Source organism: Equus quagga, chromosome 10 (assembly GCF_021613505.1).
Source record: "Equus quagga isolate Etosha38 chromosome 10, UCLA_HA_Equagga_1.0, whole genome shotgun sequence".
NCBI classification, from domain to species: domain Eukaryota; kingdom Metazoa; phylum Chordata; class Mammalia; order Perissodactyla; family Equidae; genus Equus; species Equus quagga.
In genome coordinates, this window is record NC_060276.1 from 42,004,904 (window position 1) to 42,028,145 (window position 23,242).

At 45.5% G+C, this 23,242-nt stretch overlaps 2 protein-coding genes and 1 long non-coding RNA gene across 5 annotated transcripts in view; 2 read left to right on the plus strand and 1 right to left on the minus strand.

The window, feature by feature from the left end:
- The window catches only part of BTK (Bruton tyrosine kinase), a 31,625-nt gene extending 15,892 nt beyond the window's left edge, over positions 1–15,733 (plus strand). The window contains exons 7-20 of one of the 2 annotated variants that reach the window (XM_046673977.1): positions 4,067–4,195; positions 4,495–4,562; positions 5,378–5,565; positions 6,232–6,294; positions 6,891–6,945; positions 7,208–7,287; positions 7,468–7,595; positions 8,611–8,685; positions 9,186–9,357; positions 9,868–10,084; positions 11,401–11,465; positions 12,072–12,190; positions 12,734–12,891; positions 15,199–15,733. In XM_046673977.1, the coding sequence (XP_046529933.1) occupies positions 4,067–4,195; positions 4,495–4,562; positions 5,378–5,565; positions 6,232–6,294; positions 6,891–6,945; positions 7,208–7,287; positions 7,468–7,595; positions 8,611–8,685; positions 9,186–9,357; positions 9,868–10,084; positions 11,401–11,465; positions 12,072–12,190; positions 12,734–12,891; positions 15,199–15,270 (1,589 nt within the window). In that variant the 3' untranslated portion in view covers positions 15,271–15,733. The remainder of the gene's footprint in view (positions 1–4,066; positions 4,196–4,494; positions 4,563–5,377; positions 5,566–6,231; positions 6,295–6,890; positions 6,946–7,207; positions 7,288–7,467; positions 7,596–8,610; positions 8,686–9,185; positions 9,358–9,867; positions 10,085–11,400; positions 11,466–12,071; positions 12,191–12,733; positions 12,892–15,198) is intronic. The other variant, XM_046673978.1, reaches the window with a different exon arrangement.
- Positions 4,637–16,080, minus strand: LOC124246057 (uncharacterized). Of its 2 annotated transcripts, XR_006890386.1 has the most exons (4): positions 15,808–16,080; positions 11,225–11,492; positions 9,974–10,197; positions 4,647–4,771 (listed from the first exon to the last, which is right to left on the minus strand). It is a non-coding gene; the product is annotated as an uncharacterized LOC124246057 (long non-coding RNA). The 2 variants fall into 2 exon arrangements; XR_006890387.1 differs by lacking the exon at positions 9,974–10,197 and having other exon boundaries at positions 4,637–4,771.
- Positions 16,081–16,300: 220 nt separating this feature from the next.
- TIMM8A (translocase of inner mitochondrial membrane 8A) lies at positions 16,301–19,128 on the plus strand. Its single transcript, XM_046672522.1, has 2 exons — positions 16,301–16,522; positions 18,068–19,128. Exons 1-2 carry the CDS (start codon positions 16,391–16,393, stop codon positions 18,227–18,229), a joined length of 294 nt encoding a protein of 97 aa, XP_046528478.1. The 5' UTR covers positions 16,301–16,390; the 3' UTR covers positions 18,230–19,128.
- Positions 19,129–23,242: the final 4,114 nt, after the last annotated feature.

Here is a 23,242-nt window from a genome sequence, read left to right on the forward strand (position 1 = left end):
GTAGTGGATAAATGGTTGTAGACAAATGCGGCTAGCTGTATACCTTAGACTGCGTACTTTATCATATGTAAGTTGTATCTCAATTTAAAAAGCAGGGCCTCAGTTACCTCATATCCAGCTGCCATCTTTTTTCAGCGGCACTTCCCATGCAAAGGTAGTATCCCTGAGGATTTGGCCATGGGCGCTCTCCTTCCATTTCCTTGAACACGACAGAGGGCACTTTGATGTTACAGCACTACAGATATTGGTCTATATTCACTCTGGAATCTCTGTTTGGTCAAGCTCAATAGAGCCTATCCTAATTGCAACTTTGAAAATAAGCAAATGACCTGACCTCACCAAAATTAATGAAAAAGTGGCACTGGCGAAATTCCAACAACCAATATGAGGAGGAATATTTCATTCGTGCCTGAAATAGAATTTTAGACATTATCCTGATGAAAACGGATATGAGAGACCAGCCCATCAAGTACTTAGAGAATGTACACCAACCATTAGTGCTTCCCAGACTGGCCTGGCCCTATGCATCCGTGAAGTAAGCAGTCTTCTCCTAGCCCTCCCACTTGGACACTCTGTGTCAGCTCGGGCTGCCATAACAAAATACTATAGACTGGGTGGCTGAAATAACAAACATTTATTTTTCACAGTTCTGGAAGCTGGGGAGTCCAAGATCAGGTTGCCAACTGATTTGATTCCTGGTGAGAACTCTCTGCCTGGCTTTCAGACCGGCCACTTTCTTACTGCGTCCTCACATGGCAGAGAGAAAGAGAGAATCTCTCTCGGGTCTCTTCTTCTAAGAGTACTAATCACATCATGAGGGCTGCACTCTCATGACCTACTTACCTCCCTAAGGCCCCATCTCCTAATACCATCACATTGGGGGGCTTCATCATAAGAATTTTTGGGGGACACATTCAGTCCATGACGGACACTCTGCTTTTGCAATTCTCTCCTAAGTAGCTGGAAGTACCAGCTCTGCATTAGCCAACAAAAGAAGGGGTGTCATCCTTAACGTGGCTCTTAAGAGACAGACACTATTTGGGAATGTAGGGTGGGTTTTTTTCTTATTGAGGAAGACTAGCCCTGAGCTAACTGCTGCCAATCCTCCTCTTTTTCGCTGAGGAAGACTGGCCCTGAGCTAACATCCGTGCCCATCTTCCTCTACTTTATATGTGGGATGCCTACCACAGCATGGCTTGCCAAGTGGTGCCATGTCCGTACCCAGGATCTGAACCAGTGAACCCTGGGCCTCCGAAGTGGAACATGCGCACTTAACTGCTGCTCCACTGGGCTAGCCCCTAGGGTGGGTTCTTTTTTTTTTTTTATTGAGTTATTGATAGGTTACAATCTTGTGAAATTTCAATTGTACATTAATGTTTGTCAGTCATGTTGTAGGAGCACCACTTCACCCTTTGTGCCCACCCCCCACCCCTCCTTTCCCCTGGTATCCACTAAACTGTTCTTAGACCATAATTTTAAATTCCTCATATGAGTGGAGTCATACACAGATTATCTTTCTCTCGCTGGCTTATTTCACTTAACATAATTCTCTCAAGGTCCATCCATGTTATTGCAAATGGAATGATTTTGTTCTGTTTTGCAGCTGAGTAGTGTTCCATTATATATATGTACCACATCTTCTTTATCCATTCGTCTGTTGCTGGACACTTAGGTTGCTTCCACGTCTTGGCTATTGTAAACAGTGCTGCAATAAACATTGGGGTGCACAGGACTTTTGGGATTGCTGACTTCAAGCTCTTTGGATAAATACCCAGTAGTGGGATGGCTGGATTGTATGGTAGTTCTATTTTTAATTTTTTGAGGAATCTCCATACTGTTTTCCATAGTGGCTGCACCAGTTTGCATTCCCACCAGCAGTGTATGAGGGTTCCTTTTTCTCCACAACCTCTCCAACATTTGTTGCTATTAGTTTTAGATATTTTTGTCATTCTAACGGGTGTAAGGTGATATCTTAGTGTAGTTTTGATTTGCATTTCCCTGATGATCAGCAATGATGAGCATCTTTTCATGTGCCTATTGGCCATCAGTATATCTTCTCTGGAGAAATGTCTGTTCAAGTCTCCAGCCCATTTTTTGATTGGGTTGTTTGATGTTTTGTTGTTGAGTTGCGAGAGTTCTTTATATATTATGGATATTAAGCCTTTGTCAGATATATGACTTGCAAATATTTTTTCCCAGTTAGTGGGTTGTTTTTTTGTTTCAATCCTGTTTTCATTTGCCTTGAAGAAGCTCTTTAATCTGATGAAGTCCCATTTGTTTATTCTTTCTATTGTTTCCCTTCTCTGAGAAGGCATGGTGTCCGAAAAGATCCTTTTACTACTGATGTCAAAGAGTGTACTGCCTACGTTTTCTTCCAGAAGCCTTATGGTTTCAGGTCTCACCTTTAGGTCTTTAATCCATTTTGAGTTTATTTTGGTGAATGGTGAAAAAGAATGGTCAATTTCCTAGGGTGGGTTCTTAATGAGTGTGCTGAAGGTGGGGAAGGCAGGAAGCCTTAGGTCCCCTCATTAGCATATTAGCATAGCTTAGTATATTAAGCACCTAGTTGTTAAGAATTCTTGGCATGTCTACTGGTGCCCAGACCTGCACTCAAGGGTCTTCAAATCCCTGGGGGAAGGGTAATGGCATGGAGGAGGGGCAGAGGGTGGAGGTGGTGGGAGCAATCAGTCCTGGCTGGGAAGAGCATTAGGAACACTGCACAGAATTTCCAGTGCCTGGTAATAATAAAAGCCAGAGAGGCTTTTGGTTGGTTTTATTATTGTTTTAAAATTTTCTACAGATGATGCAGGCCCTTATAGCCCGCACCCCACTGGAACAGCTCCCACCACCCTGCACTTGGTGCAATGATGAAGGGGAGAGCTGAAAACGTGAGAGGTGAGGGTGGACAGGGGAGAGTAGTTACAAGCTTTCAAATCTATCTTTAGAAAAGCATCAAGATAGCACTTATTTTTTTAAGACAGCACTTTTGTTCATTTGCCTATAAAATGCACCTCGCTTCTAGGCCTCCTCCAAAGCCTTACGTGAGTGGGGTATGACTAGAAAGCTCTTAAGGACTTGAGTTGGTCTCTACAGAAGAAGGTTTGGTTTTATTTTTATCTTAAAAAAAAAAGTTATGCAGGGCTTTTTCTAAGCAGTAGATGCTGAAATGCGTATGTTTTCGAACGTGCGTTTTCTTAGGACAGCCGAGGTCTCTGCCCCAGTGCCAGCTATTGTCAATTATTTCAGTTGTCTTTGCTTCTCTGTTATCTGACAAACATGATCCCAGGATGACTTGTCTAACTGACTTCACTTTAAGGTTCTTGAGATGCCACAATATTACAAACCGTAACATCAATTCCTCCTATCTGCAAACCACTCTATTCTTTGCAAAGCACTTTGGCTTCTGGGAGATCTTTTGAGCCTCACAACTCTGTGTGGGAAATGGAGCTGCTGTGTTTATCTCCCGCAATGAGCTCAACCCACCTTCATTGCTCAATCCCCCTCGGTGGCCCTATAAAGATTGGAACCATGTTTATTCTAGAGGCAGAATCCCCTTCATCTCCCCTGAGCTTGCTCTGTTGACTACTCCATGAATGCAGAAAGCCTAAAGCAGAAGTCTTCACTCAGGCAAATATCTCTAAAAGATCACTCAAGGAGCTGGGACATTGGTATATTGAAAGCTTGAGCGAGTTTGCCTTGGGCACATTGTTTCCCTTATCTGGAAAAGAACACTATAATCAACCCCTGCCTTACAGGAAGATTGAAATGGCTACCAGGAAAACACAGATAACATATTTTTGTTCTTGGGCTCTGGAGACATCAGATATTCTTATCACGTTGGTTTGGTTGGCAGATAGTCATCACGACAGACCACTGAAGAGAACTGCACAGGAACTCTCCAGGGTCAGGCATGTGAGCCAACTGGTCTTGTTGTCTGCTTCCTTCAGGGTGGCCGAGGAAGGGGCAGTTGGTTAAAGCTCACCACTAAGCTCAAAGAGAAAAGCATGCAAATGGTGGATTCTCCCACACGTCACATGTGATCTGTCTCTCTTCTCTCCTGTTACAGTAATCCGGTACAACAGTGATCTGGTACAGAAATACCACCCTTGCTTCTGGATCGATGGGCAGTATCTCTGCTGCTCTCAGACAGCCAAAAATGCTATGGGCTGCCAAATTCTGGAGAACAGGAATGGAAGTAAGAGATCTGATCAATCTAATTTCTCCCTCCATCACCCTCAAAGATCTATCAAACCCAGGGACGTGGCACGAGGTTGTACATTTTGGCCGCTGCATGAAGAGCGGATTAGTGGGGGCTAAGACCCAGCCGGTGCTCTGTTCTCCAAGCTGTGCCACCTGGCCCAGGGCTGTATCCACCCGACTTTTCCTAACTTGCCTACAGGCACTGTGTCCAAGAGCAAAGTCCCTGACCAAACCTGTCCCCGGGCCTTTTCTTAAGATGCATTCTTTACACTCACTGGTTTCTTTACTTTGCAGGCTTAAAACCTGGGAGTTCTCACCGAAAGACAAAAAAGCCTCTTCCTCCCACGCCTGAGGAGGACCAGGTATACAGGGAAATTGGGTGCTGCTACTGCTTAAATAGCAACTCACAGTCACGGTCTGAAAACACTCCAGTCTTAGAATTCCCCTGGGACCTGGCAGTGTTGGCTGGTATTCTTGCTGAGACAGGGGATTTGTCCTAGTTAGGACTTCCTCTTCAGTGGAAAGATAGAGGGCTATTGGGAAGCTCTTGGCAACCATTTAATCCAGTCACCTGTTGAAAACAAAACAAAGCCTGATTTTTTTTAACGAAAAATATTTTCAAACATAAAGTTGAAAGAATTTAATAGTGAACATCCATATACCTAATACCTTGATTCTACCACTAACATTTTACCTTAAAACTTGATTTTTTGGTTACTTTTTGAGGTCTAGAAAGCCCTTTCTCATATATTGCAGTGAGCCGGGCAGGAATTATTATGCTCATTTTACAAACAAGGAAACTGAAATTCAGAGCCACTTGGATTCCTGTACTAGTTTAGCGCCAAGAAGGTTTCCTGACTGTGGTTGTACAAGGTTTTTGTCCTGGAAGGTTGAAAAATCCTGATGCCTCGGTCCCATCCCCAGAGATTTTGACGTGATTGGTCTGAGAAACTGCCTGGGGGCAATGCTAACCGCTCCCTAGATGATTCTGATGTGCACTCCAGGCTGACAGCCCATGAACAGGTGCTTAAAAATGACTGTTGAATGAAAGCTCAATAAACTTTTTGATTATGCCTGGTTTGGGTTAGAATGGTGTCTCTAGTAAGTCAGAGAGTTGGGGAAGAAGAGGAGAGGTGCTTGATATCTAGCCAAACCACCCTTTTTTCTAACTACACAGATCTTGAAAAAGCCGCTGCCCCCTGAGCCGACAGCAGCACCCGTCTCCACCAGCGAGCTGAAAAAGGTGGTAGCCCTTTATGATTACATGCCAATGAATGCCAATGATCTACAGCTGCGGAAGGGCAACGAGTATTTTATCCTGGAGGAAAGCAACTTACCCTGGTGGCGAGCACGGGATAAAAATGGGTGAGTCCACGCCAGCCCTTCCAGCCCACCCCACACACATGCAAAATCCTGCAGCATAATTCCCCTACTCAGGATCCTGATCAGAAATTGTTCTTCGGGGCCGGCCCAGTGGCGCAGCGGTTAAGTTTGCACATTCCGCTTCGGCAGCCCAGGGTTTGCCAGTTCGGGTCCTGGCTGCAGACATGGCACCGCTTGGCAAGCCATGCTGTGGTAGGCATCCCACATATAAAGTAGAGGAAGATGGGCATGGATGTTAGCTCAAGGCCAGTCTTCCTTAGCAAAAAGAGAGGATTGGCAGCAGATGTTAGCTCAGCACTAATCTTCCTCAAAAACAACAACAACAACAAAAGAAATTGTTCTTCCCACACCAAAGGGAATAAGCTCTCCTTCCAAGGACTTCCCAGGGCTCTACACATGGCCAACTCTCTGAACCTGTAAGGTCTGGCCCACATGTTGTTGTGCACATAGAATCAATGCCACATGTGCAGAAGCTACACACTTCACTGGCCTAGCCATGCATCAGCGACATGATCCTCTTTGAGGGAGGGGCGTGGTTTATATACCTCCATTTGAGATTGGTTCTGAGCCCAGGGATACGGGCGTATGAATCTGCCCCTCCCCCAGGATGTGGAGTGCTGGTGATCTACCATATTGTCTCCTCCACAGGCAGGAAGGCTACATCCCTAGTAACTATGTCACTGAAGCAGAAGACTCCATAGAAATGTATGAGTGAGTATGGTTATGTTCCCGGCACACAATCTTCCCAGAGGAACCAAAGATAGTAGATACTTCTTTATACTTTCAACAAACGTTTGATTTCAAGATACTTATTAAAATCAGTGCCAACTGGGTCAAATGATGCCACCACCCCACGTTAGTGCCTACATCTTACCCTCACCCCAAATACTCTCTGCTTATGAGAGCTGCAGAGGTCACCAGGCCCCCCAGATCCAGAAGAAGCATGCCGAAAGAAAAAAGAGTTGCAGCCTGATAGAAAACATTTGAAAAGGTGAAAATGTCAAACTCCTGCCATGTCTTTTCTCCCTAGTCATGGAAGTGGATTGTCCTTGAGTGCCCTGTCCTTGATCCCTTCCCCGTAACCTCTGCCACCTGCCTTCGCCCTCTACTCTCCATTTCCACGAATCTTCAGTGCCAACCAGACTTTGGGGAAGGGATCCAGTGCACTATGCGCATGATAGGCACTCAATAAATGGGGGTTGAGTGAACTGACTGAATCACTGGCTGGGTGAGGCCCGGAGGGTACTCTGAGTCCTGAGCCGCTTACACCATGTCCCAGGAGCCACTCAAGCACTCTCCCTTTGCAGGTGGTATTCCAAACACATGACCCGAAGTCAAGCTGAGCAACTGCTAAAGCAAGAGGTAAGTGTGCAACCACAAGCAAACAGCATTCTCCTTGCACAAGGGACGATCCTGCTGCTGTCTGCCACCTCCAGCAAGGCGGTGTTAAGGCTGTCATTTTATGCGGTCGCAATTACATGTTTCAGTATCAAAAGCAATGAGGTTGCATCTCAAATGTGGAAACTAGCAGTGAAATCAGGGCTTGTATTTTCTCTCAGGTTTGGGCAGGTGGAATGCAGGTGTGAGCACCACTTCCTCACACTCAGCTTTTTTGTTGTTTCAGGGGAAAGAAGGAGGTTTCATTGTCAGAGACTCCAGCAAAGCTGGAAAATATACCGTGTCTGTGTTTGCTAAATCTACAGGGTGAGTGCTACTGTTCCAAGGCCCTGGGGACAAAGGACAGGAGTGCCCCCCCCAACGGCTCCTTAACGGTGTGCCCCTCCTACTTCCTCTGTCCCTTAAACTAAAAACTCATCTCACTTCACTTCTTGGGTCCTGGTGACCCTTGTCCCCAAGTTGCTGACTCAGCATCCACTTCTTCAGGGACCCTCAAGGGGTGATACGCCATTATGTTGTGTGTTCCACACCTCAGAGCCAGTATTACCTGGCTGAGAAGCACCTTTTCAGCACCATCCCTGAGCTCATTAACTACCATCAGCATAACTCTGCAGGTGAGTAACAAGGGCACCAGAGAAAAAGGGTGTGATAAGCACCAGGGGAAGCAACTCAGGACAAGGTGGTGAGGGGAAGAATAAGCTTCACGGGGCAGTGTGAATTAGCTGTGAAAGTCACCCCTACGATGCTGGGAAGAGGCCAAGTAGAGAGGCGGTCAAAGGCAGACCTTACACCCAGCAGGGACTGACTGCTTCTTTGGTGATTGACGCTAAGTGCGAAGGAAAAACATAGAAGAGACTGGTGATTAATCAATCAGCAAGTATTGAGTGGGTTCCTAGTGTGTTCTCAGCAATTTCCTCGGTACTAGAGGAGAATGTGGGAAAACTATTAGTCAAGGTCCTTGCTGTCAAAGAACACACGGGTTAGGGGGCCGGCCCTGCAGTGTAGCGGTTAAGTTTGTGTGCTCTGCTTCAGCAGCCTGGGGTTGGCGGGTTGGGATACCAACCCACTCATCAAGTCATGCTGTGGTGGCATCCCACATACAAAATGTAGAGGAGGACTGGCACAAATGTTAGCTCAGGGCCAATCTCCCTTACCAAGAAAAAAAAGAACACAGCTTAGAAAACATCAGAAGACAGTTTCTAAGCAGTGTAGACATTCTAAAAATGGGGAGATTAGTGAGGGCATGAATACAAGGGCAAAGCTTCATTGAGAAGGTTTGCTGCTGTCTGCCACCTCCAGGTAAGGCAGTGTCAAGGTTATCATTTTATGGGGTCCTGATTACACTTTTCAGTATCAAAAGCAGAAGTAGGATGTGAGCTAAGCCTGGGCTGAAAGGGGGGGTGGATACATTTAGTTGGGGAGTGTATTTCAATCAGTATTTTCTCTTTTTTGTCTCTGAAAACTCTTTGGTGAGGGGAGAAACTTCCAGAAAAATTTGGGTTCGTGGAGATCTTCTGGGATTCAAAATGTACTAGAAAGAGGAACGTCAGAAGTGTCTGGCTTTAAGTGAGGGTGTGGGAGGCATCCCACCCCTACACTGCACCAGCAGCATGACCCTCTCTGTTTCAGGACTCATATCAAGGCTCAAATATCCAGTGTCTCAACAAAACAAGAATGCGCCTTCCACTGCAGGCCTGGGCTACGGTAACTGCTTATTTCTCGAGGGTAGTGTGGACTGGCCAGTTGCAAGGACTACCTTTGGTGACCCAACTAAACCTTGCCTCATGAGTGTCCTTGCAGCACACCATTCTACATCAGCTGCCACAAGGAAGGTTAAGACAGAGCCAAACAAGTTATTTAATGATTTTTTTCTCCCTCTGGTGGCTCCTACTGGGACTGCAAAAACAGATTCCGGGATTATTTTTTAAATTGTGGTTAAAAAAACTCATAATCATAAAGGGATTTTAAGAGATTTGTCTAGATTATCTTCTTGCTCTATGGCTGACTTGCACCTAAAAATCCCAGATTCCTCCAACCAGTAACCCCCATCCCAGAGATTTACCTGAGCAAAGATGGATTAAGAACTCCTGAGAATTTCCCTTTTACTGCTTGCCTATTTCTACCCCTAGAAGGGATTCTTCTCTATTATAGGAATTATACATACATGACTCCCAAAGAATCACACCAAGGCTTTGTTCATATAGGCTCATGGGAAATCGATCCAAAGGACCTGACCTTCTTGAAGGAGCTGGGGACCGGACAATTTGGGGTAGTGAAGTATGGGAAATGGAGAGGCCAGTATGATGTGGCCATCAAGATGATCAAAGAAGGCTCCATGTCCGAGGATGAGTTCATTGAAGAAGCCAAAGTCATGATGTGAGTTACAGCCCAAACTCAACTCTCAATCCAGTTGCTGGAGTTTAAGAATTACCAGGACAGTTCCCACTGTGGTTTAAGGTGATAGAGATTTGGGACCAGGGCCTGAGGTCAACCTTTGATTGGTGGGAGTCCTAACTGCTAAGGTAATCATTTCTCTGCCTTAGATATTGATCGAGAACAGTGTTGATCATGGGTGTGTACCATCTCAGTAGCATTTGGGGGTAAATGTGGAAAATGAGACTTTCAAAAGGAAGATGGATTCTGATTTAGCCTTAGTGTCCATTCAGCCAGGGCTTGTTTCCTGTTCTGTTGATGGACTCCAAATCTCTGCTCACCTTCACATATTAGGCACTCTTGGGGTTTAAGGTTGCAAGAAGGAAAGTCAACTTGCTATTATGGTCCCTTATCTGCTGCTCTATTCCCAGGCCAACCCCTTTCCTCCCCAGCCCCTTTCTGACTAGTATGCAGAGCCAGAAAGGGAGGGCTGGTTTGTTGCCTCTCCTATAGGAATCTTTCCCATGAGAAGCTGGTACAGTTGTATGGCGTCTGCACCAAACAGCGCCCCATCTTCATCATCACTGAGTACATGGCCAATGGCTGCCTCCTGAACTACCTGAGGGAGATGCGCCACCGCTTCCAGACTCAGCAGCTCCTGGAGATGTGCAAGGATGTCTGCGAAGCCATGGAATACCTGGAGTCAAAGCAGTTCCTTCACCGAGACCTGGTAGGACCTCAAAGGATTGGCCTGGGACCAAGGGCTGAGGGGGTGGAAGTAGCACAGGAAGACATATCATAAATGGATGAGAAGGACTGCTGGAGCCATCATTTCAGGTTTACCTAGAAAACACTAAAAGTTAGGTGAGCCTCTGCACCAGTGGTCAGCCAATCAAGGATCTCCAGCCTCTACACCATGAGTTCTGCCATGGTGGGAGCTAGAGGAGTCCCTCACTCCCAGCCCCCTACCAGGACAAGGAAATGGTGAGGTCATTTCCCCTCAGCGGCAGAAGGGCAAACCTGCTTCCCAATGGGGCTGCTCCTGGCACAAAGCCATCATTTGGTTACAGCAGAGTCACAAACTGGGGGCCTGTGAGTGCATTTGGTTGGTCGTTTGTTTTGGGAGTTTTTTTGTTGTTTGTTTGTTTTTTGGTGAGGAAGATTGGCCCTGAGCTAACATCTGTTGCCAATCTTCCTCTTTTTGCTTGAGGAAGATTTGCCTTGAGCTAACATCTGTGCCAGTCTTCCTGTATTTTGTAAGTGGGTTGCTGCCACAGTGTGGCTTGACAAGCAGTGCTTGGTCTGTGCCCAGGATCCAAACCTGTGAACCCTGGGCCACCAAAGCAGAGCGTGTGAACTTAGCCACTATGCCACTGAGCCAGCTCCCATTTGGTTTTTTGTTAATGTTATATATTAGTTAGCAAACACATAAAAAGAAACGTTTCATATTAAAAAACTAAACTTCCAGGTTCTCTTGAATATCCAGACCATCTTGTAACACCGGGCCCACAGTCTCACAGGCCAAGCTAACTGTTGGCTGGAGCTGAGGAGTAGCTGCTTCCCTTAGACCAGCTGCGTGCTCTCCACTTTCCTGCAGTCTCCAGCCACCCCACTTCACTTTATCACTCTGCCCGCCTGCCCTCTGGAGGCATCAGAGTTTGTGCCCCTGTTTATTTCACTCAGGCGAAGGCTCAAATTGCCCTAGTCCCACCGGCAGAAAAGCAGAAAACAAACACACTTGCCTCCTGTTCTCCCTTAATTCTCTCAGCATTTCAGTGCAGGAAGGGGTGTTGTGGAATTGCCAAGGTGAATGAAATCATTCTGTGTGTCCTGAGCCTTTTCCTTATGACTACGTAGCAGGTTGCTTTACCTGTGTTGGAAATGCAACATTTCTCAGTGGCATCAACTTCCTCTGGTTAGGTGAGAAGGGGTCTCTAGTTGAAGAAGATGAGGCTTCCGTGGCTTCACTCCCCTGGTGGGCAGAAGCTCTGTGCCTTTAATCTGTGTGCCAGGGACGGGGTCTCACTGGTATCTCTCACACTACAGGCTGCTCGAAACTGTTTGGTAAACGATCAAGGAGTTGTTAAAGTATCTGACTTCGGCCTGTCCAGGTGAGTGTGCCTTTTGCATCTTCCCCTCTAAAAGGAAAAATAGCACAGTACGAACGTGAGGAGGCATTACAGTTTTTAATCCTCTCCCTTTCTTTGTTTCTCGTTCTAGTCTTTTCCAACATCTTTCTACACCTTTTCTTTCTCTGAATGATTTGTCACTTCTGTTATCCTTTTGTTTTATTGTTATATTCCTCTCTTCTCCTTCCTCCCTCTTTTTTTTAGGCTAATTTCCCCAACACCTTATCTTGATCTGTTAATCCTACTGACTTTACTCCATCCCTCCTTCTTTCCTAATCAGTCTAATTGGCACTGGCAACTGCAGAATAGAAGGAAGGGCAGGAGAAGAAAAGAGAAAGGAAAGGGCTAGAGAAGAGGAAGGGAGCACCTGTTTGATCTTATTTCACTTCATCCTTGCTGTAACCATATTGTCAATCAAGAAAGCTAAATCAGATGCGAAAACAGGGATATGTTAAAACTAACATTTGTAAAAGACACTGGTTGGCCTGTAGGTGTGTACTTGTGCAACTCCTGTGAATGTGCCAAGAAAATTTAAGCAAAATCAAGCTCTCCAAACCCTAAGAGTAACAAGTCCTGAATCCTTTGCAGGTATGTTCTGGATGACGAATACACAAGCTCAGTAGGCTCCAAATTTCCAGTCCGGTGGTCTCCACCAGAAGTCCTGATGTACAGCAAGTTCAGCAGCAAATCTGACATCTGGGCTTTTGGTGAGTGGATAAGATCATACGGGTTATGCAGCTTAAAGGAAGAGCAATGCAAGGGAGAAACTGACCTTTTGTAACCTGCCCAGAGAGATTGTTATTTGTTCTTGCTTTCATTCACCTAATCCTTAGGGAGTGTTTCCTGTGTCAGGCACCACACGGGTTTCTGGGGATAAAAACCGTAAACTAGACACAATCCCTGCCTTCCTAGAACTTACAATATATTGAGAGGAACAAACAATTCATTCCATATTCGACAGCTTCTGAATACTGATTATGTCCCAGGGACTCTGCCAGACCCTCTAACTACAAAGACACATAAGATGCTGTCTCGCTCCTAGAGGAGCTAATAGTCTAGTGCAACTCGGATCACCCTCCAGCGTGGTTAATGCTATAGCAGAAGTTTGGACAAAATGCAAAAGGCACGGGGCGGGGGCGCGTTGGGGGGGAACAAGCTGAATCTAATCTTTGAGGCTGATCTAGGAAGACTAGGACTCCTACTACTCAAAAGACTGCAAACTGACTTAATCCATTTTTTTCATCTTCTAGGGGTTTTGATGTGGGAAATTTACTCTCTGGGGAAGATGCCATATGAAAGATTTACTAACAGTGAAACAGCCGAACACATTGCCCAAGGCCTCCGTCTCTACAGGCCTCATCTAGCTTCAGAGAGGGTATATACCATCATGTACAGCTGCTGGCATGAGGTAAGTGTTTTATTGAGACCTCTTAAGTTATTTCCTTGAGGGGGCTGGCCCAGTGGCGCACTGGTTAAGTTCGCACGTTCTGCTTCGGTGGCCTGGGGTTCGCTGGTTTGGATCCCGGGTGCGGACATGGCACCGCTTGGCAAAAGCCATGCTGTGGTAGGAGTCCCACATATAAAGGAGAGGAAGATGAGCACAGATGTTAGCTCAGAGCCAGCCTTCCTCAGCAAAAAGAGGAGGATTGGCAGTAGTTAGCTCAGGGCTAATCTTCCTCAAAAAAAAATTATTTCCTTGAACCTACTTTTCCATTCAGCCAGCCAGGCACTCAGTCCCCACTCTGCCTGGTCTCATGGCAGCTGGCACAGACTGACAGCTGCACACATTCTCAGACCCTGGCCTGCACCCCAATCCTTTCATGGCCAGAGGCTTTCCCAGGCCCACTCCAATTCTCACTAAAGTATCATTAGCAGACCCCAATATCAATTCAGCTTTAGGGAGAAGGGGTGTTATGGGGCCATGCCATCTAGCATAAGCAGGCAGCCAAAGGTACTCAGACAAGTGTATGGACATTAAAAAAGAAAAGTCATTCAAATTTGTGTTCATTCCTTTGGGAGTCATTGGCCTCTTCTATTTTACTAGCTGCCAACCTTTTCTGGATGAAGTCCAAAATGAAATTTTTTTTAAACCCTAAGGCCTGAAAGGGAACTAAAATAGGTAGTGCTTGTGGTTTTTTTCCCTTAATACGATGCATTACGGGGTATGCGGTAGACGTGGTATTCTGAAAATAAGGAGCCAGTCCCACTAACACTAAATGCTTTGCTGCTCTCACTTTGGGTTCTTTCGGAGGAGCCTTTTCCACTTTTCAGTAGAGCCTTAGCAACCTTAATTTGACAATCTAAATCTCTAGTAGGAAGTGAATGCTCAATCTTAGTTCTGCCCCAGACAGAACTAAGACAGGGAAAAACAGTGTCCAACAAGCACATATATATGAATCTAGAGCCCACCTGGTGGGGTGAAAAGTCGGTATCTGAATCAGACCATGCTCCTTTCCCTTTCACAAATGACTGAGCTCAGAAACAAAGCGTGGAGGAGAATCCCTTGGAGCCATTTCTCTTCTCTCTCCTGTGCCATGGAGGATTCAGGGTGATTGGCTATGCTCCCTCCCAACCAGGACACCCTCGCTCTGCTCCCTAACTGTTTCAGACAGGCACTGTCTCCACAGCCTGTTTAAAGTAGTAGTCTCGGAACTGGATGCACATCAGAACCCCTGGGGAGCTCTTAAAATTGCAGATGACTGGGCCTTATCTCCAGAGATTCTGATTAGGTATGTCTGGAGCGGGACCCAGAAACGTCTTTCAACTTCCCAGGAAATTCTGATACTCAGCTAGGTTTGGAAACCACTGAGTCAAAGGAACAAGAAACTGATAACTGTTTGGTTCTGATGGATCGTGACCTTTCTGGCATGAATATGCCCTGAATCCCTAAATACCTCAGGGGCTTATGGACCATGGCAATCACAAGGGGCCTTAGTCTGGAGGCCAGACACTGCTAAGGTTCTCAGGTGCTCAGTATCTCCGCCCAGTGATGCAGCCTGTGGTCTTTTTTGTTTTGTTTGTTTTTGAGGTAGATTAGCCCGGAGCTAACATCTGCCACCAATCCTCCTCTTTTTGCTGAGGAAGACTGGCGCTGAGCTAACATCTGTGCCCATCTTCCTCTACTTTATACGTGGGACGCCTGCCACAGCATGGCTTGCCAAGCGGTGCCATGTCTGCACCCGGGATCAGAACCTGCAAACCCCGGGGCCGCTGACGCAGAACGTGTGCACTTAACTGCTGTGCCACCGGGGCAGGCCCCATGCCTGTAGTCTTGAAATGTTAATTCCTTTGTTAACTTTCGCTACAGGGTGATAGGAACAGTGTTTGAAACCAAACTAAAAATTATCACAACATAAAGGATTTCAGTTGTCAACCACTTTAACTTGTTTGGTATCCATTTTTCACTTGAGGATCCGAAATAAGAATGCAGTGGTGTAGAATCATGTAACGAATTTTCTCTCAGTTTTAATCAATATGTTTGTCAGTTTAATTTGCAAATTGTCCTCATCACATTAATAACCTGAGTTACTAAGGATGAAAAGTACACAAGCACTTCATGGAGCGCTTCTATTTCTTCTCCATTTTTTTTGTAATTGACAGGGTATGCTACTGGGCATATAGTATATGCTTAACAAATATTTGTTGCTAACTCATTGCACTTCTCTTGACTTCTAGATTCTAGCCCACTATAACACTACTTTTTCTTTCATTTTAGAAAGCAGATGAACGTCCCACTTTCAAAATTCTTCTGAGCAACATTCTAGATGTCATGGATGAAGAATCCTGAGCTCACCAATAAGCTTCTTGGTTCTACTCCTCTCCTCCACAAGCCCCAATCTCACTTTCTCTGAGGAAATCCCAGATTTACAGGCCCTGGAGCCTTTGTGCTCTCGCTGAATCCACAAAGGTCCCTCTCTACATCTAGGAATGCCTCTCTTCTTTGATTCCCCAGGATAGTACCTTCTGAGCAAAGGCGAAGGAATTATTGTGCCCGGTATTGTTCCCTAGAGAGGAAATTTCCCCAGAATATTAGACAGACTGAATTTGGGATGAAAACAGTTAGGGGGAGGGAGGGATGTAAATAGCCTCACAAGGGGTCCAACAGCTCTTTGGGTACGCACTAGAGCTTGGGGGGAGGGAGGCAGAATTTGGCAAGAATAAAACGGTGTCATAAAAATGGGAGGGGAGGGTGTTTTGATAAAATAAAATTACTGGAAAGCATGAAGGCTTCCTGCTATCTCAATTAATCAGGCAGCCTCCCTGAAGCGCCCTATCTCAGTGTTCCAGAAAACTACTGTGTGGCATTCGTTTGGCATGTTCCTACCTTGAGAACTCGACAGGCTCCTCGGCATTTAACCCCTCTGGCTCTTGGAAAAAACTGCCTCTGAATCAGAGACGAACTCACAAGCCAAAGCACAGCGCCTGGCATACAGTACGCATGCCATATTATCGAGATGAAGCTGACCGTTGGGAACAAATTCTGCTGGAGCCTCTCTTCCCTCTGCCAGGAGGGGAAAACTCCTTCAAAGAACTTCAGCCAGGGCCCCGGGACGGCTAAGTGACTCGCCAGCACGGCGGCTGGGACAGAGCGGGCCGATTTGGCAGCGGGCAGGGGCGGGGCCGTTGGGCCGCCCAGGGATGGGCCACGTGGTCGGAAGTCACTTCCTTTTTTACACTAGTTTTTTTTTCTTCCTTTTTCTAATAACGTCCCGACAGTGTGACGGCGCCGGGCGGCAAGCCCTGAGCCCTCGGGTTGGGAGGGGGGCCGCGCGCCGACGCAGTGCGCTCGCGGGGCGGGCCCGGGGCGGGCCCGGGGCGGCGGGTTGTGGTTCCGGTTCCGTCGCGGAGACACGTGAAGGTCGGGGAGCTGGTGCGGACTCCGTCTCGGCACGCGGAGCCGCGCTGGGATGGATTCCTCCTCGTCTTCCTCAGCGGCGGGGCTGGGCTCGGTGGACCCGCAGCTGCAGCATTTCATCGAGGTGGAGACTCAGAAGCAGCGCTTCCAGCAGCTGGTACACCAGATGACGGAACTTTGCTGGGTGAGGAGCCTGGAGCTGGGACCTGGCCACTGGACCTACTTTCCCCCTGTCCTTGTCCCGCGGGACTCGCCAGTACGCCCGGGATTTGGGGAGGAGGGGGGGCCCGGCAGTACCCCGTGGTTTCCTCGGGCCGAGCCGGAAGGGAGAGAGGGTGAGTCCACTTCTCAAGGGACTGTCACGCCGGACCTCGGCTTTGTTGGTACAGAGGACTGAGGATCATAGACGACTTATGCCGCTGTCCCAACCAGCACTTTAGGCACCAGAGGTTGAAGCTGCCTAGTGCCAGTCACTAAGACTGATGAGACCCTCCCCCCGCCCCAATACTGGGATTTTACTTGTGGAACCCTGAGTCCCAGGGCGTCAGTGAATCACCTGTTCCTGGACCCTTCAGGGTTTACCCTGATGACCCAGTTGCTCTAACTTGTCCCCATGACGAATGAGTGGCCCTAGCCCACTAACTATAAAAGTGGTGTAATCTCTCCAACGTATACACTTACTTGCCTTCTTGTTGGATTGTTGTGTAATACCAAGGCGTTTCGGGTCTGAAGGTTGAGGAATTGAGTGTGCCCTGTGAGGAGACTTTGGCAAAAGGCTGGAAGGCGTTTGCAGCTTGGGATCAAAGTGTTCTCTGGCTGCCAAGGACAGCATAACTGCCCTGGCTTGACATACAAAGTTCACAGAATTCAGAAGCCAAGGATAATTTTCCTTGGAAGTGGAGGGTCTAAGGATTGTGTACACAGCAGAGAATAATGAACAAAATTCATTTGAACCATTTAACTTGAGCTGTCTACAGTGATTGGTTTCCATAATCCTTTCCCCATAAACTTATGGTATTGCCGGACTCTGACCCTTAAATGCTTGCTTAACTTCTGTCTGCCTTGGACCAGACTGCTTTGATTCTTTTAAAAAAGTCTGATTAATCATTACATTTGGACTAGGAGGGGGTGTGGTTAAGGACTCCTTTAAGAATCTATAAGCTATGGGCCCTTTGGGAAAATTCATACAATTTTCCATTCATCTTGAGGGGATTCAAGAACCTCTGGCTTAAGTAGACGAGGTTATAGAATCTCAGGTCAGAGATTTTCCTTTCTTCTTTGGTAGGTTTTAGGGTGTCTTGCTGCAATGATTTATCCTTTCACCCTTTTATCCTGCAGTTAATTTAAAGGCATTTAGTGCAAGGGGTGTTGCGGAGTTGTAGCCAAATTCGGCGAAGGGTTACTTCACTTGTATTTTGCCATTTTTTTGCTCTAGTGTCTCAGCTCCACCATCTTCTGGCCCTATGACTTTGAACAAAGTATCTCTGTGCCACAGCTGCCCTCTTTGTAAAGTGAGGATTAATAATAGTATCTATTCCATAGGGATGTTGTGAGATTTGAATGTAAGATTGTAGAAAATTGCTCGCCACAAAGGAAACTGCCAAATGTGACTATTCTTAACATATCAGATACTGTTTTCGGGTGAAGTTTTTCCTCTAAGCAACAAGAAGTTGCCCCCCTCCCCCTTTTTCCAAGTTCCTTTTGTGATTCTGTATCTTGTTCTGATCAGGAGAAGTGCATGGACAAGCCTGGGCCAAAGTTGGACAGTCGGGCTGAGGCCTGTTTTGTGAACTGCGTTGAGCGCTTCATTGATACAAGCCAATTCATCTTGAATCGACTGGAACAGACCCAGAAGTCCAAGCCAGTCTTCTCAGAAAGCCTTTCTGACTGATCTCAGCATTACCTTTTGGAAAAGAAAGGTAGTTCAAGAAATGAAGAGCGATTGATGGGATGGTTGAAGAAAAGGCTATGGGAGATTCCTCCCACCTTTGTCACTCTTGGGACATCCTGTCATCTGAGAAGGAACAAAGACCAATTTTGTGTGTGTGTGGGGCTTGGGGGTCATATGGGTATTTGGTTGTGTTTTTTAATGCTAATCTTGTGAAAACAATTGACAAATGAATGGAAGACTCTACTGGATGCATATTACTGTATATGGGACTGTGCTTTTCTCCAAGTCCCATTAACTGCTTCCTATAATTTTGATAGTGGAACTGCTTTCTATAATTTGATAGTGGGACCACATGGATAAAATCTGTCATTTGCGTGGACTCATTTCAGATTTCTGGGGAGACTGATACACATCTTGGTGTCTCTCAGAAAGGGCGGCAGTGGGGGAAGAGTAATTTGGTACTTAACTATAGGCCTCCTTATCTAGTGTTTAATTTAACTATCAGTGCTGGCAAAAAAAAGGCTGTGGAATGTTCATACAGTACATTTCAGCTTTCTAGATTCTCTCTCTCCCTTATACTGTGATTTACTTACATATCTATATGAAGTGTGGTCTCGAGGTAGTACAGGTAGCCTGAGAGTATAGAGGCCTTTAGTTAGAAAGGAGTCTACCCAGTGAACATAATTCTCATCACTAAACTGCCACGAGGAAGAAATTAACTTGCCCTGTATATCAGGGTCCAAAAAATTCAAAGATGTGCCTAAATAAGCTATAAAGACTTAGGCCAGTCAAAAACTAACAGCAGTTTCAGGTAGAGGTGCATGCCTAATGTAAATCAGTGTAGGTTCCATTTACTGCGTTCTTTTGATCACTGAAATAAAAGCTTCTACAAGATTCAAGTCTGTGATTGAGAAGGCTTTCTATTCTGGTCATCAGCTGCACCCTGGAGAGATTTGGTGTGGGCTGCTTCCAAGGCTGAAATGTAGTCAGTCTGAGTACCTGCCCTCTGCAAGGTACGGCACAATATTCTAGGGATCCCGGACCTTCTTGTGAGAAAAGAGAGCCTTGAGATGAGATGGGGAGGGAAGCAGTTTAGTGCTGACAGTCAGTTCCCTGAGTGTACTGGAAGAGGTTACAGTGACTGGATTCCCCTCCTCTTACTTCAAATCCCAGTAGACTGGAGTATAGACCTAAAGTGGAACTTCTTGTTGGGAGCCTTTAGTGCAAATCCATGAGAGATGGGCAAATACATTTTTCTAGAAGCCTCAAATCCTGGTTTAACTTCCCCCCATATAAACACTACAAGGAAATTTTTAAAAATCCTCATGCAAACATGATTCAACAAACATTTAAGTGCTTACTCTACCAGACACTGTTTTTGGTGCCAGGGATTCAGCAGTGCACAAAAACCACATCCCTGACCATGTGGAGCTTATGCTCTAGTGAGGGGAGACAGGCAACAGACAGAAATCATGTCATTGTGATGAGGGCCATGGAGAAAAAGCAGAGCGAGCACGTTAGGGAATGTTCGTGGGGCGTTGTGATTTTAGATGGTCAGAGAAGGCCTCATTGGGCAGGTGGCATTTCAGCAGAGACCTGAAGCAACTAAGTGCCCAAGCCGTGTAGCTGTCTGGGAGAAGAACATTTCAGGCAGAGGTGATGGCAAGTCCTCAGGCCCCAAGGTAGGAGCCACATGCTGTGATGCCAATGTAGAATAGTCAAAAGGTCAGTATGGCTGGAGTAAAATGATTACGGAGAGTGGGAAGAAAGAAAGTTGGAGAAACATGCGTGAGAGGGATTGGGGCTGGGGGCCGGGACGTGCACTGGTCATGCAGGGCGTTGTAGACCATTGTAAGGATTCGGCTTTTATCAAGCAAGGTGGGGAGCCATTTGGGGAGGTGGGGAGGGGTTTTAGCAGATGAGTAACATGATAGAACTTAAGTTTTAGGAGAGTCTGCCTGCTGTTAGGAGAACATGTACATGGTAAAGAAGTAATAGTAGCAGCAGCAGCATACTGGCATTTTGAAGTCCAGGAGAAATCAGGCTTTTAGGGTGGATAGCCGGCATACACCTTGTATCTATATGCCCCTGTTGATTGTCTTCCCCACAAAATTTAGTGTGTTCACGTAAAACCTCAAGTCATAAAGGAAGGGTGCTTTAGTCTTTCCTTCATTCTTCCTTTTTATTTTATTATATACTATTTATTTATTTTATTACTATATATCATTATTCCTTCTTATACTTCATTTCATATTAAAATATTCTCATTACATTTAGACACAAATGTCTTTGTTTTACAGTATTATTACTTGCTCAGGTTATATACATAATGAGAAAGAGGGTCTGTCAGAGTCATACAATGTGCTTGAGCACCAAGTATTGTTCGACACTACTGGGCACAAGCCAATGGGGAAGAGAAGAGAACTTTTGCCCCCTCCTCAAGAATGTTAAGTACCAGAGCACACTTTGAGTTTTTGTTTGTTTTGTCAATCTCAGAAATTTATTTTCAGAACCTTGATAGAAAGGTGGTACTTTCAGCCCTCATGACATATGAAGTCCTCATTTCAAATATTCAGGGTAGGAAACTCAAGACTCAACTGTAAAACACGAGGATTGGGTTAGCAGACACTTTCTGCAATGAAATCTTACTTGAAAGCCTAACATATAAAATAGAAAAGCAATTGCTCTGGTGGCAGGGCTGTCGGGAGGCCTGCCACTCTTGGGTCTGCACCCCACTGCCTTGCATCCCTCCCCTGGTGCCTAAGGCACTGTCTCAGGAGCTCTCCATGATGTGAAAACGAACCAGACTATCCCCGAGGCCCTTGCCCATGAGTCCGTGAATGAACGTTAGGCATAACAGATACAAAGAAATCAAGCAAGACCTTCGTATTTATGGTAACAAATAAATCTCCATAGTAGTCTGAGTTAAAAAACGTAACAAGTCAATAAACCCCATGTAAAATAGCTTTTACATGGAAAGCAATTGATGGCCTTTTTTTTTAAACCGATTTTCCCTCATATCAATACCTTAATAAAAAATCTTGGCCTAAGGAGATTTTATTCCAAAACCACCCAGTACTGCTTCTCTTAAGACTCCTCATACTTTCAGCCTTATTTTTGTTGGCATCTTCTGGACTCAAAAAGGGTTGATGGGGGCCGGCCTGGTGGCGCAGCCGTTAAGTGTGTACGTTCTGCCTCAGCGGCCCAGGGTTCGCCGGTTCGGATCCCGAGTGTGGACATGGCACCGCTTGGCAAGCCATACTGTGGTAGGAGTCCCACGTATAAAGTAGAGGAAGATAGGCACAGATGTTAGCTCAGGGCCAGTCTTCCTCAGCAAAAAGAGGAGGATTGGTAGCAGATGTTAGCTCAGGGCTAATCTTCCTCAAAAAATTAATTAATTAAAAAGAAGGTTTTATGGAGAAATGTCTGGTAACCTTCAATTTCATTCCGTGGAAGAGTAAGGATATTGTTTAGATGTATTAATCTCAAGTCAGAGGGCAACAGGTACAGACAAAAAGGGACATCTCAAAAGTTATGGAGTAAAAAAGGCCAAAAATCATGGAAAGGAAAGCATAAGTGGTACCACTAAAGTCGCTGAGGGTCATATGCTGCCATTCCTTGAAAAAAATGGCAGAGCAGGTCATGATAGCAGTAGACAAGGAAATCCGACATGGGAATGACTGCAGAGGTACTGAAAATATCCAAGGCCTGTTCAGATCATTCATTTGAATCGGCTCACCCAAGTCAGAAGACAAAGCAGGACTATCCAGTCCAGGGCTGGTTTTGTGATTGGCTTCCCTAAAACAGCTGCTTCAAGTCAATGCCCAAACTTGATACCTGACACACAAAGTGAGCCAAGAGCAGGATGAGAATAGACACTAGGAGGTTAGTCTGGCCATCTCGAGGTCCCACTATGAAGACTGCAAGTGGAACTGATCACACAGGGCCAAAAAGATGAATCCTGTGATACGAGAAATAAAGAAATCTTATTTCAAAAGAAGTAATTGAATTACTATTTTTAGTCCTTATATAAGAAATGCTAAAGCAATTTGACAATTAAGTCATTACATCCTGTAACACCTTAACAAGTGAGCAGCATTTGAGCAATTAGCCATTTAATGTATGAATGAATAAAATTTGTATTGTGCGTCTAAAGCTATATCTTGCAAAAATCACTTTCAAAAAGGCAAAGCCTATACATTATAGTTATGGTACTTTCTGCTACACAGAAATACATAGAAGGGACAATTAGGATATAGAAAACCAGGATCCGGATGATTCAGGAACTCTAGATGAACAAAAGGGCCCAAAGAATTTTGAGATGTATCTGCAATATAGTGATAATAACAGCTATGCTTTATTGAGGGTGTGCATGCTATTTGCCTTGCATTGTACTCAGTGTTTTACATGGATCATCTTTTTAAAAATTGCAACTCTATGAGAGAGGAACTATTAGTACGATAACCATTTTACAGGTGGAGAACCTGAAGCTCAGAGAAATTAACTTATTCAAGGTTACACAGCTAATAAGTTGTAGGGATGGAATTTGAACCCAGGCCATTTGACTCCAGAGCTCATGATCTGAACTACTAAAATAAGCTGCCTCCTAATATATTTAAAGATAGGAAGTAATGTTTGTCTAAAAGGCAGGGCCAGAATTACTGGAACATTTCATCCTAGAGATAGCATGGTGTAGTGGAAAGAAGGTAAGTTTTAGGGTTAGGCAGAACTGGGTTTAAATCCTGACTCTGCCAGCACCTGTGTTACCTTAGGGAAGCCACTTAACCTCTTTGATTCTCAGTTTCTTCATCTATAAAAGTGAGATGATAATGCCTGCCTTACAGGGTTGAAAAATGAGATCACATACAAAGCACTTGGTACACTGTAGATACTTTCATGGTAGCTATTATTTATTATTATTATTCAGAACTGAGCATCTTTGATAACCCTGGCAGAGTCATTGTGTGGGAGAACAAGAAGAGAAAAGCAAGAAGTCGGTTCATGAAACTGACC